Genomic DNA, 17,747 nt, shown 5'->3' with positions numbered 1-17,747 from the left:
ATTTTATGATTTTACCTACAGTACAAAAATTTATAAATTACAGTACACCCTAGAAGCAAAACACATGTGAGTACAACATCAACCGATCTAAAGCAGAGATAAAATGAAAATATTAACTCTGCTGATGTTTCTGTTCATTTTTCTTTTTTTGTATTGAACACAGACGTTTTGTTTAACATTGATGTGTCATGTTGCATCACTTTGGCTGCAAATGAAACAAAATCAATAAGCTTGTGGCTACATGTGCTTGTCTAATGTGCCTCACGCTTCTCTTGCCTGAAGCTGATAAACAACCATTTCTGTGGCATAAAAAAATGTCATGGTAAAAAAAAAAAAAGAATGAAATAAATTGTTTGCCAGGTCACAGGCCTGGAAATAAACAATTTCTCTTTTATGGATCAATTCAACAACCCGTATCCACAAACACTTAAATCATTCACCAAGTTGACTAAAGAGGGTAACTAAGGGACTTGGAACCAAAACAAATGGCACAGCAACCATGTGGGCACTACAGGTGCATCAATAAAAGATTGTGTCGTAAAATTGACTGGAAACTGATATAGTTCTCCTCACCAGTTCTTGTATAGGCATGAATAATTTGATGTCAATCGGACAAAAGCAGTCTGCTAATAATGCAGTCCTTGGCAAAGGAAATGCAACAAGACTGAATTCACTCTTGTTGAAACAATTTGGTGTGGATTTATTTAGCCATGCTGTTTACTGTCCAAACAATTTCACTTCAAAGTCAAGCGTTTGTGTAATGCCTGTGCACGCAATCTCTTACAGTGGAACCCCCCTTTTAATCCACAGATTTCAGAACACCTCCATTTTAGAACCTTGCTTTCTCAGATTGTTACTGTTTGTAATCGCTGTAAATTTACTTCTACTTTAAGACTACAGTGGACGCCGCTTAATAAAACCGCGGTTAATAGAGCCAGCCGCTTATAAAAGCCGATTTCAGACGGTCCGGATTTATCACTATATCTTATGTATTAGAAAAAGCCGGTTAATAAAACCAACCCGCCGCTTATTAAAGCCAGTTTTCTCAGAGAAATCACGTAGTTTGTGACTAAAACTCACATTATCTTGTTCTGATGTGGAAGACGACCAACAAACAAACACTCATAAAATCGTTCTTCTCTGCCGAGTAATGATTCGTGACGGTGACAGTGAAATTATTGATGTACCGAAGTGATCAAAGTACATGTACATAATTAAAACAAAAGTTCCACATCCTTCGTGAAGTTTTGTTTAGATTCAAACAAGTGTAAATGACGAAAGAAAGTGACTGAGTGACGTAAACAAAAGAGAAGATTTTTTTTTTCTTTCGAAAATGACGTATTCCTGTACCGCCGGTTAATAAATCCGCCACTTATTAAAGCCATTTTTCGTCGGTCCAGAAGTGGCTTTATTAAGCGGCGACCACTGTATAAGCTTCTTTGTAAGACCTGATGTTCTCAGATTTTGTCAGATCTACATACACAAACAGGGTTTTGTCAGATCTACACACACAAAAAGGGTTTTGTCAGATCTACACACACAAAAAGGGTGTGTGTGTGTGGTGCACTGTCCCTGGAAAAGTTAAGTGCATGTCCTGTAAACGATCTTAACTGTCTAAGCAGCAAGAGGATCTACGGAACAAAGATTCTACAAAGATAGATATAAAAATAAATTCTGACAAAGTGAAGTAGCTACTGCTTACTTTCTTCTCTCCAACTCCACCTGCATCCCTTCCCAACCTCTTGTAAAATCGCTTGTTAAGTTCCCCTGTGCTTTAAACAGCTACATGTCATTTGAACACTGAAAGTTAATACATCTAAACAACCCATAATGCTGATTTCATCCTCACTTGTGTTTGTACTGGCTAACACTTGACAAAAAATTTATCTGCAGAAACGAGATAACCACCGACGCAATTATGTCAGTTTTGTTCAAGACATCTGCAAATCCAACCTTTTTAAAAACTGTCTCAATCTAATTTATATGCATCAACAAAAACTAAAAGGAAGACAAGCTCACCTGTAGCACCATAAGCAAACACTGTTGCATTGTAACCGTTGATGACATTGTCAATCAGGAATTTTGTTGTGGATTCATACACATCAGACTGAAAAAGACAAAACAACTGCTCCATCAAAATATGAACCATCAAAATATAAACCATGCGCTCAGACTTCATGACACAAAGCAGGTAAGATCCAAGAGCTGGAAAATAAAATGTACGAGTTCCACAATGCGGGAGCGAATTAAGAACCTGAAAACAAAGAAGACTGAAATAAGACACTACAGAAGTTTTTGACGGTGGACCACTAGTACAATGTATAATTTCATGGTATAAAATTCGAAACCCAAACAATGTTCAGAGAAGGACAACCTAAAGACATTAAGACATTTTCAGACTGTGAACCAGTGTCAACACATCACAAATGGTATTCTTTTATGTTACAACTTTCAGCTAAAACCCCACACAATCAAATCACCTGTGTGGCATTTCCATCAAATGTGACGTCAAAGACAAACTGCTTCTCTCTGGACCGGTTGACCCTCAGAATATCATCAGGGTCTTCAGCTGGGTCCATCAAAACCAACATCTGCAACAATCAAAAAAGCAAAGAGAAACTGAGATTCTTCCTAAATCACTCTCCGCAGAATTCAGAGATTCCTTTAGGCACCTACCGGAAAAACTGCCAAAAGCACCCTTCTGTATATATATGCATACAAGTAAATATAATTTCTCATTCAAGCAGCTGAAAGCACAGAATTGGCTGAAAGTACTTTGCCAATGTGTGATTCATCAAGCTATGACTTCAGGAGTCCCAGATAAACAGATTTAAGCAGCTATAAAACAATCAGAGTATGCAAAACACTCTGTTTTCAATGAAGTTAAGGTTATGTGATTGTATGAATATGTCACCAGCACATGTACCTTAGATCCTTCACAGTACGGATCCACCTTAAAAAAGAAAAACTCAAGTTATGGTTATCTAATGCTCTTCAGTCACTACCTCATTGGTGCCTCTGATGACAGGATATCCTTTGCACCACGCAAATGTTCCTATGTTGCAGGAGTCCTCTCATATATATATATAGCAAGTATACTTTGGTCAAGTTAACACTATTGTGACTAGCACTGCCACGGCGTTTACGTCCTGCCTGCCCAAGCTTGCCACCAAGAAACTTCCCAAAAATCAGTAACTGTAAAGAAATCTGTCTAGCAAGCTTGAATTAAGTCCAATCACCACCAAATTTTGTGTACTAATTCAAAAATGGATGCCCAGTTCAGTCGTGCTATTTATAAGTTTGTCACGCGATTTGTTTTAGCAAAGGGGGGTGAAAGGGGGGTGAAAGGGGGATAATTTGTGTTTTTTAACGTTTTTTTGTGTGTGTTTTATTTTCTACTGCTTTTTTTAAAAGTTATTTTTTAACAGAAAGTATTATAAATAATGTTATAACCAAACAAGGTGTAAAACCTATGAATTAGCTGAAATATTGTTAACATTGTACACAGAAATAAGGAGACAGTACAAAGAAAAAAACAAGCAAATCACGCATTCACTAACAGCATCCTGACTCAAATGAAACAAAACTGTAGATCTAACACTCACCAAATGATGTCTAGGTAATCCATATTGAATATAAGTCACATTTTCACAACAAAGTACCAACTGTACACCTATGAACAATTCCAAAAGGATTTGAAGGCTCCAGCCATCCATTGTTATCAGTGCTGCCACGCCCCCATAGCTACTGCACGATTCTCAGATACATGTTCGTCTAGCAGTATCACCGCCAACCACGTGTAGTTTGCCGACTCGTAACAGCAACAACGGGACTGTTTCTTCCTTACTTTCACTGCTTGTATCGCTTTCGTGAGGCGAAAACGATACGTCCGAATCATGCTCTACGGGATCCTCTAGGTCCAACATCCGGAGAATCTCCTCCCGAGACAAGGCTCGCCTTTGATTCATTTTTTTTCCTCAAAAACGCACACAAATCAGGCGGATTTGCAAATGGCAGAAGGGGACGCCAAGTGTATCAAGGGAAACAACTCAATTTATTTGCAAGCTTCAAAAACCGGGAAGCAATCACGAGTCGTGTACCCTCTATGGCTGGTACTGAAAAATGCGCGTCCCGTCCATGGGCGTGTCAGCGCTGGTACTGATTTATCAGTGTCCCGTCGCGAAAGTGTTAACAAAAGGTATCTTTCATTGGGAAATGTTCTCTAAGATTACAAGATTAAGCCATTACGTGTACTAAAATATCACTGCCTGAGAACATGCAGTTTTTCCTGCTGTAACTAAGCGATGTATTGTGGTTATTGCACCTGTCACCGACGGACATCCCTATAATCAGTCATGCCTCCACGAACTTTCAGAACATATTTGTCAACACTGATTTCAACAGCAGGGTACGTCAGGAAATGCCCCCTATTAGAAGAAATCCTCTCAAAAAAGGGTCCTCGCTTGGCAGGTTTTACTGCAGTGTTCAGGCCTGATTGTATGGAATTCTAATACTTTGCTACTCCAACAATCATAATCTTAATACATCACCATAATTATTATTCTAGTTCCATCCATGAATAAACACAGTCACGAGCAATGCCCGGAAATTCGTGCAGTTGCACATGTAAGTTTCTTCACATAAGATATAACATTTTGGAAGACAGCTTCCAATACACAGTTGTACCTGTGATGAGGGGAAAAGGGGACTGTCAGTATAGCTGCAGGCACCTGGGACCTGCCAAAGTTTCTACAATGCAAGGGACACCTTGATTAAAAACAGTCTGAACCTGCCCTGGTGACCACCTCTTGATAAACTAGACCACCTGCCCTCTTACGACAAGCCCAAAGGATCCCCAAAAAATGATTTCCTGTATAGTGACCTTTCCATAACGACCACCTGTCTACAAGGACCACTTAGGGCTGGTTCCTTGGCTGGATGTTAAAGACAGGCTCCACTGTACATGGAGCAAGGGACAACACAGGCTCTTCTTAATTGGGAGGTGTCCTCTCATCAAAGGGTCCAGATCTATTTGGACTGCTGTACTACAAATGAATTACATTGTACACAACACATGAAACTTACAGCTATTTGTGTCATTATTTCCATAGAAATAATCTGATCATCTCCAGAATATAACAGTCTCACATTTGTAGCTGTAGCTTTAGTACAGCACACAGAAAGGTCTGACGGATTAGCTATTGTTTGAGAGAGAACAATCTGTGTCTCTGCATGGGCCTGTGCAGTGAAATAGTGAAACAAATGGCTCTAACATCCGGCCTTTCACTCATTTGCAAGGAAGGCAAGGCAGAAAATCAATAGTAAATTTCCTGCAGCATCCACGCAAATGGTCTTCAGACAAAAAAAAATTAAAATCCTGCTTTGAATAAAGCTGTTTTTAGAAAAACTAATTTCTCGGTCGAACTGACGCATTAAGGTCAAATGGCAATGAAAATACAGTAGGCTGGACATGTGTTTTTTTGCATGACTTTACTTGTTCTTCTAGCAAGAAACTGTTTGATATTTGCAACCGCTTGACTGGCCGCACTAAGGTGTCCCCACTCCCCACTGTATTTCCTGTTAGTGAGCTGCCTGATGTTTTTAGTGATTTTTTCATCCAGAAAGTAGCTGATATTAGATCAGAACTTGACACGCTAGCTGTTAATTCTGCTGCACCCACTCATGTTGATGCTTCCCCTGCCTGTACGTTTTTAGCATTCCAGAAAGTCAGTGAGAAGGACCTTAGAGAGATTATTTTGAAATCCAAACCTACAACTTGTCCACTTGATGCATTGCCCACACCATTACTTGTTGAAAACCTTGATCTTCTGTTGCCTGTTCTCACCCAGATTGTTAATGATAGCCTGTTGTCTGGTGTTTTTCCATCATTGTTCAAAACTGCACTTGTGAAACCGCTCCTTAAGAAATCCAATCTCGATGTAAATGTCTTAAAGAACTACCGCCCTGTTTCTAACCTTTCATTTTTGTCAAAGATCATTGAGAAAGTAGTTTTAAAGCAGCTGTTAGTGTATTTGAACACTCATGATCTGATCTCGCATTCTCAGTCAGCATACCGTCCTTCTCACTGTACTGAGACTGCCCTGCTCAAGGTGACCAACGACATTCTGTCTGCTCTGGATGGTGGTGATGTGTCTCTGCTCACCCTACTGGACCTCTCGGCAGCGTTTGACACAATAGATCATGTCACACTGCTGAGCAGGCTCCAGACCTTGTATGGCATCTCTGGTCCAGCGCTGGCATGGTTTGAGTCCTACCTTACGGACAGAACTCAGGCTGTGCTTGTCGATGGCCAGAGATCAGCCCCAGCCCCCCTTGTTTTCGGTGTCCCTCAAGGCTCTGTACTTGGCCCCGTCCTCTTCATTATGTATACCAAACCCTTGTCTGCCCTCATTCAAAATCATTCCGTTTCAAACCAGTCTTTTGCTGATGATACCCAGTTGTATAAGCCTAGTTCCCCCGCTGAGACACATGCCGCCATCCAGACCATTCAGACCTGTATCTTAGATGTTAAGTCATGGATGGTAGAAAATAAGTTAAAACTAAATGATGATAAGACAGAGGCACTTCTGTGCATGAAAAAGTCCACTAAGTTCCCAAATTCTCAACCTTCGTCTGTCCAAGTAGGCAATACCGACATCTCTTTCTCTTCTTCAGCTAGAAACCTCGGCTTCACCATCTCCTCAGACATGACACTCAACAAGCACATCTCCAACATCTGTAGGTCCGCATACTTTGAACTCCGCAAGATCGCAACCATCCGCCATACTCTGTCCGTTCAAACTACAAACACTCTAGTCTGCTCTCTTGTTCTTTCTAAACTTGACTACTGTAACTCTCTTCTCTCTGGCTGTCCACTCTACCTCCTGCACAAACTACAGAAAGTTCAAAATTCTGCAGCACGCCTGATCCTCAAAGCACGAAAAAAAGATCATGTCACACCACTTCGCCGCACACTCCACTGGTTACCCATCCAAGCCCGCATTGAATACAAACTGTCCACTCTCTGCTTTCACTTCTTCTCTGCCTCGTCTCCTGCTTATTTCTCTGAACTTCTCACTGTATACACTCCAACTAGACAACTCCGCTCCTCTTCTGATAGCCGCACCCTAGTCATCCCACACACAAAATCAAAAGCATATGGACAACGCACTTTTGCATTTTGCGCATCTACTCAATGGAACTCTCTCCCCTCTCACATTCGCCACTCTCAGTCAGTACAGTCATTCAAGCGAGCACTCAAAACTCACCTCTTCCAGAAACACAACTCCTAAAGTCGCAACATTTTGCCATCCTGTTCTGTAACGGTTCCATCTCTATTCAGCTTGTTATTTTTGTCTTTTGTTTTAAATTATTATAAATATAATTTTTCACTGCAGTAGTCCTTTAACTTTAACCCTTAACTGTAAGCTAGATATGCACAAGTCATGTCGGTGCCACATAATGCTGACACACATGTTCCTGTGCATAGTTTATGGATAACGTGTAGTTGGGAAGTTAAGAGTAGAAATAATTAGTATTTAGTGTAGGAGGAGGGTTGGGGGTGGGTAGGGAGGGGGTGGGTATGGTTTACTTTGGGCAGGTCGGTTTCAGTTTTAATAAACAATTCTAGAGAATTGTGTATCTTATATTTGAGTCTTTCGTGTTTTAGACATTGATGCATTTAATAGTTTTAACGAGTTGCCTTTTGTTTTATCATTCTGGTGTTTATCTAGATGTGCTGTGTATCTTATAAGAAGTTCTTAAAAGTTCGAAGTTATTTTAGCATATAGGTTTTTTTATGGTCTTAACAGTTAAACATGTATTACGTTATCATTAAGATTCATGCTTTGTTAGCACTAAGCAGTTGTTTTAATCAGTCTGGTTTTCTCTTGTTTTCATCTTATGAACATTCTAAATGTTAGACTAACTTATTGTCTTGTACAGAATAACAACTGTGTGAATGGTGCTATACTGAATGAAAGAGTGTGACATGAAGTTCTTGTACATCATTGTAAAGAGTGTGAATGTCAGTGAATGTTAGTTTAGATGTCAAGCGCTTAGAGCAAGCCTTTTTAACGAAAGTTTTTGATTTAGCGCTATATAAATGTTCTTATTATTATTATTATTATTAAATGTAATGTACGTTCTGTTTTGTCAATAATTAAATGTTCCAATAACCTACAATTCTTGTTTTTTTTATACTGGTATTTTTTTTTAGATGACATCTGAATTACCTATCAAAAGCTGTGAGAAGAAAAACATACTGAAGTAAAATATTTTGTGAAAACAAAATGCAAGTAATCAATTGACTACCAAACCGAAGAGCATCACCTTTATCTTCAGTCGTGAGGTAAATGCCATGGAGTTCTGAACCATTTTCACATAGTCAGTACCATTCTAAATTTTAGAAAGATGGGTTGTGTTTGGTATGCAGGTCCAGCCCATATCTTTTGGTGAACTAAGTCTTCTGGACACTGATGAAGACAAAAATGCATGTTGACATGGAAAGGGGGCAAAAAGACGTCTGCAAAGATAAAAAAGTTAACACGATTTCACGCCGACACAGGGGCGGATTAGGGGGGTGGTTACAGGGGTTCCGGAACCCCCCCCTCCCCCCCCCCCCCTCGGCTGTAAAAAAAAAGAAAAAAGTTTGTGAATTTTGTTGTTGTTTCTGTCTGTAAAGCCGGGGGAAGTGTTTATTGTTTAATCAGTATCATTTTTCTACAGTTTTAACTGCCAATCCTATGCGATATGTCTTTCTTCTAACCATACTATATGATGTCGGGAGCAGATATCATGGAAGATAAATTGCCATTATTTAATACTAACTTTAAAAGAAATAATGAGTGGCTGCTGACACCAGTTGATCATGTTTAAAATCAAGAATAAGCCACAAATTGTTTATAAAATAGCTAAAATTCTTCAGCTTCAGGGGGGCTTTGCCCCCCAGACCCCCCAACGGGGCGTTGCCACGGTACCCCACCTCTACCGACCCCAGGTTGTAACCCCCCCCCCCCCCTCTCGGGCTTAACTGCTCCGCCTCTGCTGACGTGCCATGCGACAGTGTTTGCATCAGTTTCTGCAGAACATTTCTGCATTTAACAACAAAATCAATCAACTCTTCAGGGTGCTTGTTAATTTTTACGCAAGGCCCAGTGTTTGCACCGCACTTAAACATTTAAAGAGTAACTTAACAGTCCTATTTGCAGAGCAAACTTTGCATGACAGTGTTTTCCGTTGTTGTCATTTGACTTCCACTTTATCTATTGGCCAGTGTCTTGTTTTACTTGCTTTTTAAGACAGCCGGCAATTGTTGGAAGTACTTGTGAACATCAATATTTGCTGTCTCCAAGGTATTTTTTTCATGAGTCTGAAGTGCTCTGTGTGTCGTATCTCTATCCTGTTGTAAAAAAGCTGACAATCAAAGCAATCTTGCTTGTTGAACCAGTGGCGTTTGACTAATTGTACTGTACCTACATACACCCTATGATCCACAAAGGGGCCTTTGAATGGATCACACTCGCTAAAATGTATTTGGCTTTGCTGAAAATAGCTGAATTGTTCAAACACACTCAAATAGATCTACTGAATCATTCACTGTGACAGGTTTGTGCCCCTATCTGTTTGGTATTATTTACAATACCATTATTTAAACCTTTATAAAAAAAAAAGTAAGACCGCTGAGAGTGAGAGTAAATGTTTTGTGACACCAAATTAAACAGTTTATTTTAATGTAATAAATATATTTATGCAAGTCTTTCAATTCTACCACTGCACTTCTTCCTGGGATTTCCCTTTTAGAATGACATTGGTAATTGAAGGTGGTGTGGACTTGGGGGCCATTTTATTTATTTGGATTAGTTCCTCAATATTGAGGGATTTGCTTTGGGGGTGGCCCAGGGCTTATGTAAATTACAGGGCAGACATTTTTATCTGCATTTTCTTTAGTACGTGCATGTAAAAGTTAATATATATTTAAACCAAAAACAAAGAGACTGCCAAAGTTCCAAAATTCAGAATAAAAAAACAAGAAAGGTAAGTTGTTGGAACGTTGTTATTGACAAAATTACGTTACAGTCACACTCACAAATATGTCAACCCAACGGTCTTTTAAGTGAACAGACAAACAAATATCACACAAAACTTATCTTCATGAAATTCAGTTTTTACCCACTCGCCAGGAAGCCAATGAAATATATATATTAGATTAAGATTCTTTCACTCCTAGATCCTGCACTTTTTCTTCTCTTCTTTAATTGATATATGTGGTGAGTTATATAATTTTCTTGCTCACACTGCAAGTATTCATGGAGACTGACAATCATGCACATGTATTCAAAACTAACAAATGTGCCTCAGAAGTAATATTCACATGTACTTTCATTTAGAAACAAATGCTGCTGTTGTTACTTTTCAGAAGTGCACTTAAATACATCTTTTGTAAGCCATAAATCGAAACTGTGTGTGTATATCAGTGTACTTCCCAAACTAAGAAAACAATATATTAGTCACTGAGTCAGACCTGGGGAAATATGTGAAAGTCCAAATGTCCTGGCTACAATAACATTGTTCATTCAGAAGACCCCTACAAAAAATAATGAAATATCAAAAACTTGGTCAACCTGGTCAAACAAAGTATGCGCCAGCGACGGAAGACAGAGGCCTAAACACTAGCTACTAGTGTGTGCCAAAGTTTCTAGTCACTAAGTCAGTGATCACTGGGCAAAGTGGGAAGGAAAAACAAACATGGAACAATAACAGGAATAGCTTACACCAGAGGTATAACCTAAGCTTGTACTAAAGCTATGCTGAATGTACCTATGAGAATTTGAGGTTAGCCATACCTCATGAATGACCTGGCAAACATTTGCTTTAATAAACACAATTTGACCACTCCAAAATAAATCAATGCTATACATCACTCTCAGACAGGAATTACATTTTCGCTCTGAGAATGCAAACAAATGCAAAAGTAATTTCCACAAGAGTACAAGACAGTATATGGTCAGTCATGGGCAAGAGTGTGACTGCAGAAAAGAGAGATTGTGTGAACCTTCGCCATGCCATTTGTTGGCAAAGTAGTAGTGACTGTGAGTCTCATAACTCTGATTCCGTGATTGCAACAAAACACTGCTTCATGTCAAAGACAGCATTCCACCTCCGGTAAACCATCTGTTTCTGATCCCTGAGCCTCCGGAGCTTTTACAGACAGTATGTGCTTGCCTCTCGGGAGCACCCTGGCTGCTTTCCGTTGAGAGTGAGACATTTTCAAACTTTTTTTTGTGCAGTTAGAAATGGATGTACTATAAAACAAATCGGAAGCCTCGTTTTGGCGCTAGAACTAACTTTTAAAATCTCAATAATAAACTGACAGCATGTGAGACAAAGATTCTTTTTTCATCAAGACGAGATCAGTACAATTCGAAGTTTTGAAAGTTTGCCTGGAAGCAGGTCACTGAAAACAAAGCGATGTTTTATCAGATTCAGATTTATTTTAGACAGTAAACGTTTTGGTTAAGATTGAATGAATTGTTATCTTTTGGTTAAAAACTGCATTGTTATGTAGTGGATGCACTCTCTCTCTCTCTTTTTCTGTAATACTCCATTTTGTGTGCTGTTGTTGTTGTTGTTGAAGTACTACTTTTGTTCTCGTTATTCTTGTTATTGAATCAAGAATTTACAATATCGTCCGCCAATTCATTATTTTGTCTCTTAAGAGCACATGTATAAGTTTATCTTGTTGTGCTCCTTTGTTAAAACATATTTTTTCATGGCTTTGTAAATTTGTATTTGAAAATAAAACACTGTTTAAACCAAAGTTTCCATCGTTCTGTAAACCTCATCTGAGGTGGAGTGATGCTTAAGTTAAAGCACTTTATAATCTTTGAAGTTAGAATATAAAAAAAAAACTCTGAAGCCACTGGCTGTTTTCATTTGAGAAGGAAAACATTATATGGTGGGTGGCCGAGTGGTAATGCACTTGCGCTCGGAAGCGAGAGGTTGCGAGTTCGACCCTGGGTGAGAGCGTTAGCAATTTTCTTCCCCCTTTCCTAACCTAGGTGGTGGGTTCAAGTGCTAGTCTTTCGGATGAGACAAAAAACCGAGGTCCCTTCGTGTACACTACATTGGGGTGTGCACGTTAAAGATCCCACGATTGACAAAAGGGTCTTTCCTGGCAATATTGTATTGGCATAGATAAAAATGTCCACCAAAATACCCGTGTGACTTGGAATAATAGGCCGTGAAAAGTAGGATATGCGCCGAAATGGCTGCGATCTGCTGGCCGATGTGAATGCGTGATGTATTGTGTAAAGAAATTCCATCTCACACGGCATAAATAAATCCCTGCGCCTTGAATATGTGCGCGAAATATAAATTGCATAAAATTAAAAAAATAAAATAAATCCCTGCGCTTAGAACTGTACCCACGGAATACGCGCGATATAAGCCTCATATTGATTGATTGATTGATATTACATTAAATTACCTTATCATTCATGCAATGGAGTACTTATCAATAAGAGAGAATGTAGGCTTAGTCAAACATAACAGCCTAGTAAATTAAAATAAATACAGTATATGTATGCATTACTGAACTAAAATTAATTTTAAGACTCTTTCCTTTATTCAAGACTAAATTTTGGTCACATTTTTGACAGTCCTAAAATAGGGTTATCAAAGTGCCCAATGCATTATTAAAGAAAGAAAAAAGTCTACCTACCTCCTCGCATGTTATAACTAGACTTGGAGAAAACAGCATTAACTGCTGAAAAAGGAAATGTATTCAAATGTCTGCCTTTACAGAGATCTATCAAAAAATGGGACTTACATTATCCTCCACTTTGTGGGCTGCTGGATGAGCCCCCTGTAGAATCTCATCCTCTGTCAAGGGTCGGATGCGAAGGGCAACCTAAGAAAACATGTCCACACAACACCATCTTTAATATATATATGACAATTACAGTTCAGTTTATTCTTATTGAACACACACATGCACACATACACACAAGAAACTGAAATTGACAAAAACATGAATAAAACTAAAGAAAATAATAAAAAGTATTTAAAATGTATACGAGTTCATTCCAGTGCACAATGTATCTTCCAGTTCCATTAAGAATTGATTTACATGTACTAAAAAAATGTCAGCTTCAAATGTCCATGCAAATTAAACCCTCTGTCACATGCAAATAGATAAGAATTGAGGTGGGGAGTGATCAAACGTTTGCAAGTGAGATAAAACTAACATACAGAACACTTATATGATATATAAAGATTTGTTATAACTTTCTCTCTGTTTACTCTGGAATTATGCTGGTAAAGAACAAGCATTCACCTGTAAAAATTTGACTAATTTTTCATAATATAGACATCTTAACACTTTCGCGACGGGAGGTGACTATATTAGTAATAGCGCTGCAACGCCCACAGACGGGAAGTGACTATTTTAGTATTAGACATACAAGGTACACGACTCGTGATTGCTTCCCGGTTTTTGAAGCTTGCAGTAAATTGAGTTGTTTCCCTTGATACACGTGGTTTTCTCTTCCGGCTTGATCAAATTAGTGCAGATTTGCGTGGTGTTTTCGAACAAAAAAAATGAATCGAAGGCGAGCCTTGTCACGGGAGGAGATTCTCCGGATGTTGGATCTTGAGGATCCTGTAGATCATGATACATCGTGTCGTTTTAGCCTCAAGAAAGCGATAATAGCAGTGATATTGAGGAAGAAACAGTCCCGTTGTTGCTAGTACGAGTCAGCAACTACACGTGGTAGGGGGTGATACTGCTAGACGAACATGTATCTCGGAATCGTGCAGGAGCTATGGGGGCGTGGCAGCACTGATAACAATGGATGGCTGGAGCCTTCAAATCCTTTTGGAATTGTTCATAGGTGTACAGTTGGTACTTTGTTGTGAAAATGTGACTTATATTCAATATGGATTACCTAGACATCATTTGGTGAGTGTTACAGTTTTGTTTCATTTGAGTCAGGATGCTGTGAGTGAATGTGTGATTTGCTTGTTTTTTTCTTTGTACTGTCTCCTTATTTCTGTGTACAATGTTAACAATATTTCAGCTAATTCATAGGTTTTACACCTTGTTTGGTTATAACATTATTTATAATACTTTCTGTTAAAAAATAACTTTTAAAACAAGAAGAGCAAACGCTCGATCGAGTCACTTTCGCAGTTCTGAATATTATATGAGGCATCAGATGGACAGGAAGAAATTGCTATTCACAACACAATACAGATGTAAATAATTTGATGTAAAGAATAATCCTATAAAGTTTGAATCAAATCCGATGAATAGTTTCAGAGATATGATATTTCAATTTTTTTCCTTCAAGACATACCTGTGACCTTGAAAAAGGTCAAAGGTCACCAAAGCAGACGTCAAAGTGTAGAGGTCACTGGGAGTCACGTTCACATAAAATTTGAGCCCGGTCACTTTTATAGTTTCCGAGAAAAGCCCAACGTTAAGTTGTGTGTTGCCGAACAGAAAAGGCTAGTTATCTCCCTTGTTTTTCTGATAACGTTCGTAAAAGGCTACAGATGTAAATACTTTGATGTAAAGAATAATCCTACAAAGTTTCAATCACATCCGATGAACTTTGTCAAAGATATAAAATGTCTAATTTTTCCTTTGACGCTGACCTGTGACCTTGAAAAAGGTCAAAGGTCAACGAAACCATCGTTAAAGTGTAGAGGTCATTGGAGGTCACGACTAAACAAAATATGAGCCGGATCGCTTTGATAGTTTCCGAGAAAAGTCCAACGTTAAGGTGGTGTCTACGGACGGCCGGCCGGCCGGACGGACAGACTAACACTGACCGATTACATAGAGTCACTTTTTCTCAAGTGACTCAAAAAGCAGTAGAAAATAAAACACAAAAAAACGTTAAAAAACACAAATTATCCCCCTTTAACCCCCCTTTCACCCCCCTTTGCTAAAACAAATCGCGTGACAAACTTATAAATAGCACGACTGAACTGGGCATCCATTTTTGAATTAGTACACAAAATTTGGTGGTGATTGGACTTAATTCAAGCTTGCTAGATAGATTTCTTTACAGTTTCTGATTTTTGGGAAGTTTCTTGGTGGCAATTAAGCTTGGGCAGGCAGGACGTTAACGCCGTGGCAGTGCTAGTCACAATAGTGTTAAATGTTGTTATGTCGGGCGAATGATGTACTCCTTTATTCTGAATTGGTTTTATTCCTATTCAGCTTGTTACTGTGCCAGCATTTTGTCTGGAATTGGTGCGACCTATTTGCCAATTTTGGTTATTCTGATAGTACAGCTTAGTCTGGAAGCAAACATCCCGGATGTTTACACCAGTCACAGAACTTGTTGGCACATTTTTCAGCTCTTGTTTTCTTCTAATTTGCTAGCTATACCAGTCGCTTTGTTTTGGAAAAAGGAACTCGAAGAGTGAGCACTGCTCCTGCGGACTGTATGCCCCGACACAACCCTGGTGTGGTCAGACATGCTGCCCAGACAGACCTGGAGGTATAATTACTGCCTGTGGCTATGGCTGTTGGCTATCTCCCCACTCTGCGCCCAATTATGCCAAAAGTATTAATTTGACAGAACAGCAATATGTTTTGTTTTTGAACCTCTGTATCTGTGTCAGAGAAATTTTGCTCCAGGTAAAAAAAAACAGCTAAATGTTTGGCTCTATAGACATTGTTACCCTGGTCAGGGTTTTTTGCTTGAAAGTGAATGTGCAGCAGCAAGTTTGTTGCTAGTGGAATTTTGAACCCCAGTCAGGGGAGTTTGTTGGTGTGTGGATACATGCATGTTTATATCAGTTCAATAAATGTTGGAACTGCAACTACCAGTGTTAAGCCTTAGAATGTACGCAATGAGGATGGATGTTGTGCGCATGTGTAAATTTGTGTTGAGTGATGTCTTGACATATAACACTTCATTTATTTTTAATACCACATTCCTTTTCATTGCACATTCTAATGTACATTTTCTTGAATGTATCTCCTATTTTAGAGCATGGGCGTTCATCTTTTTCTTCACATGAAGTTCCCCCCGGACATTGCAGCTGCATGTGACTGATTATTTGCGGGTTTTTTTTTTTTACATTTCTAAGTTCACACTGAGCAAGTCTGCCAATATAATTCACACTAACCGTGAAGTTTTGCTCTCCTCCTCCGATTCTTGAATTGGACTTCAAGCTTTCTGGCACTGCCACGGCCATTGTAGATGCCTTGATAATCAAGCTAATACCTTCATCACATTTTCCCTGTCCCACACGGGTGATCGTGGTGATTAGCCACAAAAACTATGGTCTGTAGGACGGACATGAAGCACACACCACTACCACTACCAGTACCAGCACCACCACGCGCACCTGACTGAACACAAACTTCACAGCAGACACTTCCACGTTCACGGTTCAGGTCATGTTGTGTGTGGATACCAACACTCACTCGTCAGAACAGAATGACCCTGTCTTGTGCGTCAGTCTGAATTTTAATACCACAAACTCATGTGTTTTCCCATGGAATCAAAACACACCACCAAGCCCTCAAACATAGCACAGAGTCCCATTAGTCAAGCACTGAACTTTCGCGGTTCCTCGTGCGCGCTTCACAGAGCCTAAGGCCATTTCGTACGCTGCATGCTTACAACTACAATAACAAACTGTGTGTAATCCGATCAGGATTAATCGCCATGAAGTCGACAGGCCTGAGCAGTCCGCGGCGTTTTCAAGCACTCGATCACGTTTACCGCCGCCATGAGAGCTTCGCTGTCGCCATAGGATCTGTGCACTACTTCTCGGGCCCCAGAAGCAATATATCCATCCGCGCGTGCGCACTGATAACGAAAGTAGGCGAACCGTCCCGTCGTCTGCTGCGTCCCACCATGGTCCCACCCACTCAGTTTGGACAAGATAACGTTTGGCACGATGATGATGGTGCTTCATGTCCGTCCTACAGACCATAGTTTTTGTGGCTAATTGGTATAATTGGATTCGTTAGCCTTCAAAATAATGATTTATTTTTTTATAAATCGAAATCAAAAAACAAAAAATTAAGGTAGGTTGTTGGAACGTTTGTTATTGAAAAAATTTTGGAACGTTGGCAGTCTCTTTGTTTTTGGATTTTGTTATAAATCGACTCAGCTCGAAACTGAGTGGCCAGAACCAAGCAAGACCCGCAGGTGCATCCTACCGTCGGAGGAAGGATAAAGACATGGTTAGGACTGACTGAAAAAGGCCGTTTAAAAAGTAATAAAACTATGATGGGATTGCAGTTGGATAGCTTACTTCTCATAATACATTTCTTCATGGGTAAGGGCCACTAAAAGATATCATTTTATTCACCAAAACTGATACGTTAAGAGAGATAAAATTCAGCCACCTTTACCTTAAACTGGTTAGGAATGAAATTGAAAACAAGTCGCGTAAGGCGAAAATACAACATTTAGTCAAGTAGCTGTCGAACTCACAGAATGAAACTGAACGCAATGCAACGCAGCAAGACCGTATACTCGTAGCATCGTCAGTCCACCGCTCATGGCAAAGGCAGTGAAATTGACAAGAAGAGCGGGGGAGTAGTTGCGCTGAGAAGGAAAGCACGCTCTTCTGTACCTCTCTTCGTTTTAACTTTCTGAGCGTGTTTTTAATCCAAACATATTATATCTATATGTTTTTGGAATCAGGAGCCGACAAGGAATAAGATGAAAGTGTTTTTAAATTGATTTCGAAAATTTAATTTTGATAATAAT

General features: G+C 39.4%; 1 protein-coding gene across 1 annotated transcript in view; it reads right to left on the bottom strand.

Annotated features, from left to right (window-relative positions):
• The window catches only part of LOC138955353 (kinesin-like protein KIF19), a 56,987-nt gene extending 40,220 nt beyond the window's left edge, over window positions 1-16,767 (bottom strand). Inside the window, exons 1-4 of the mRNA XM_070326972.1 lie at window positions 16,147-16,767; window positions 12,830-12,910; window positions 2,481-2,591; window positions 2,020-2,107 (exon numbers count right to left, since the gene is read on the bottom strand). Coding sequence (XP_070183073.1) covers window positions 2,020-2,107; window positions 2,481-2,591; window positions 12,830-12,910; window positions 16,147-16,215 — 349 coding nt within the window. The 5' untranslated portion in view covers window positions 16,216-16,767. The remainder of the gene's footprint in view (window positions 1-2,019; window positions 2,108-2,480; window positions 2,592-12,829; window positions 12,911-16,146) is intronic.
• Window positions 16,768-17,747: the final 980 nt, after the last annotated feature.

This window comes from Littorina saxatilis, linkage group LG2 (genome assembly GCF_037325665.1).
Source record: "Littorina saxatilis isolate snail1 linkage group LG2, US_GU_Lsax_2.0, whole genome shotgun sequence".
Taxonomy (NCBI): Eukaryota; Metazoa; Mollusca; class Gastropoda; order Littorinimorpha; family Littorinidae; genus Littorina; species Littorina saxatilis.
This window is presented reverse-complemented; position numbering and strand designations above follow the sequence as displayed.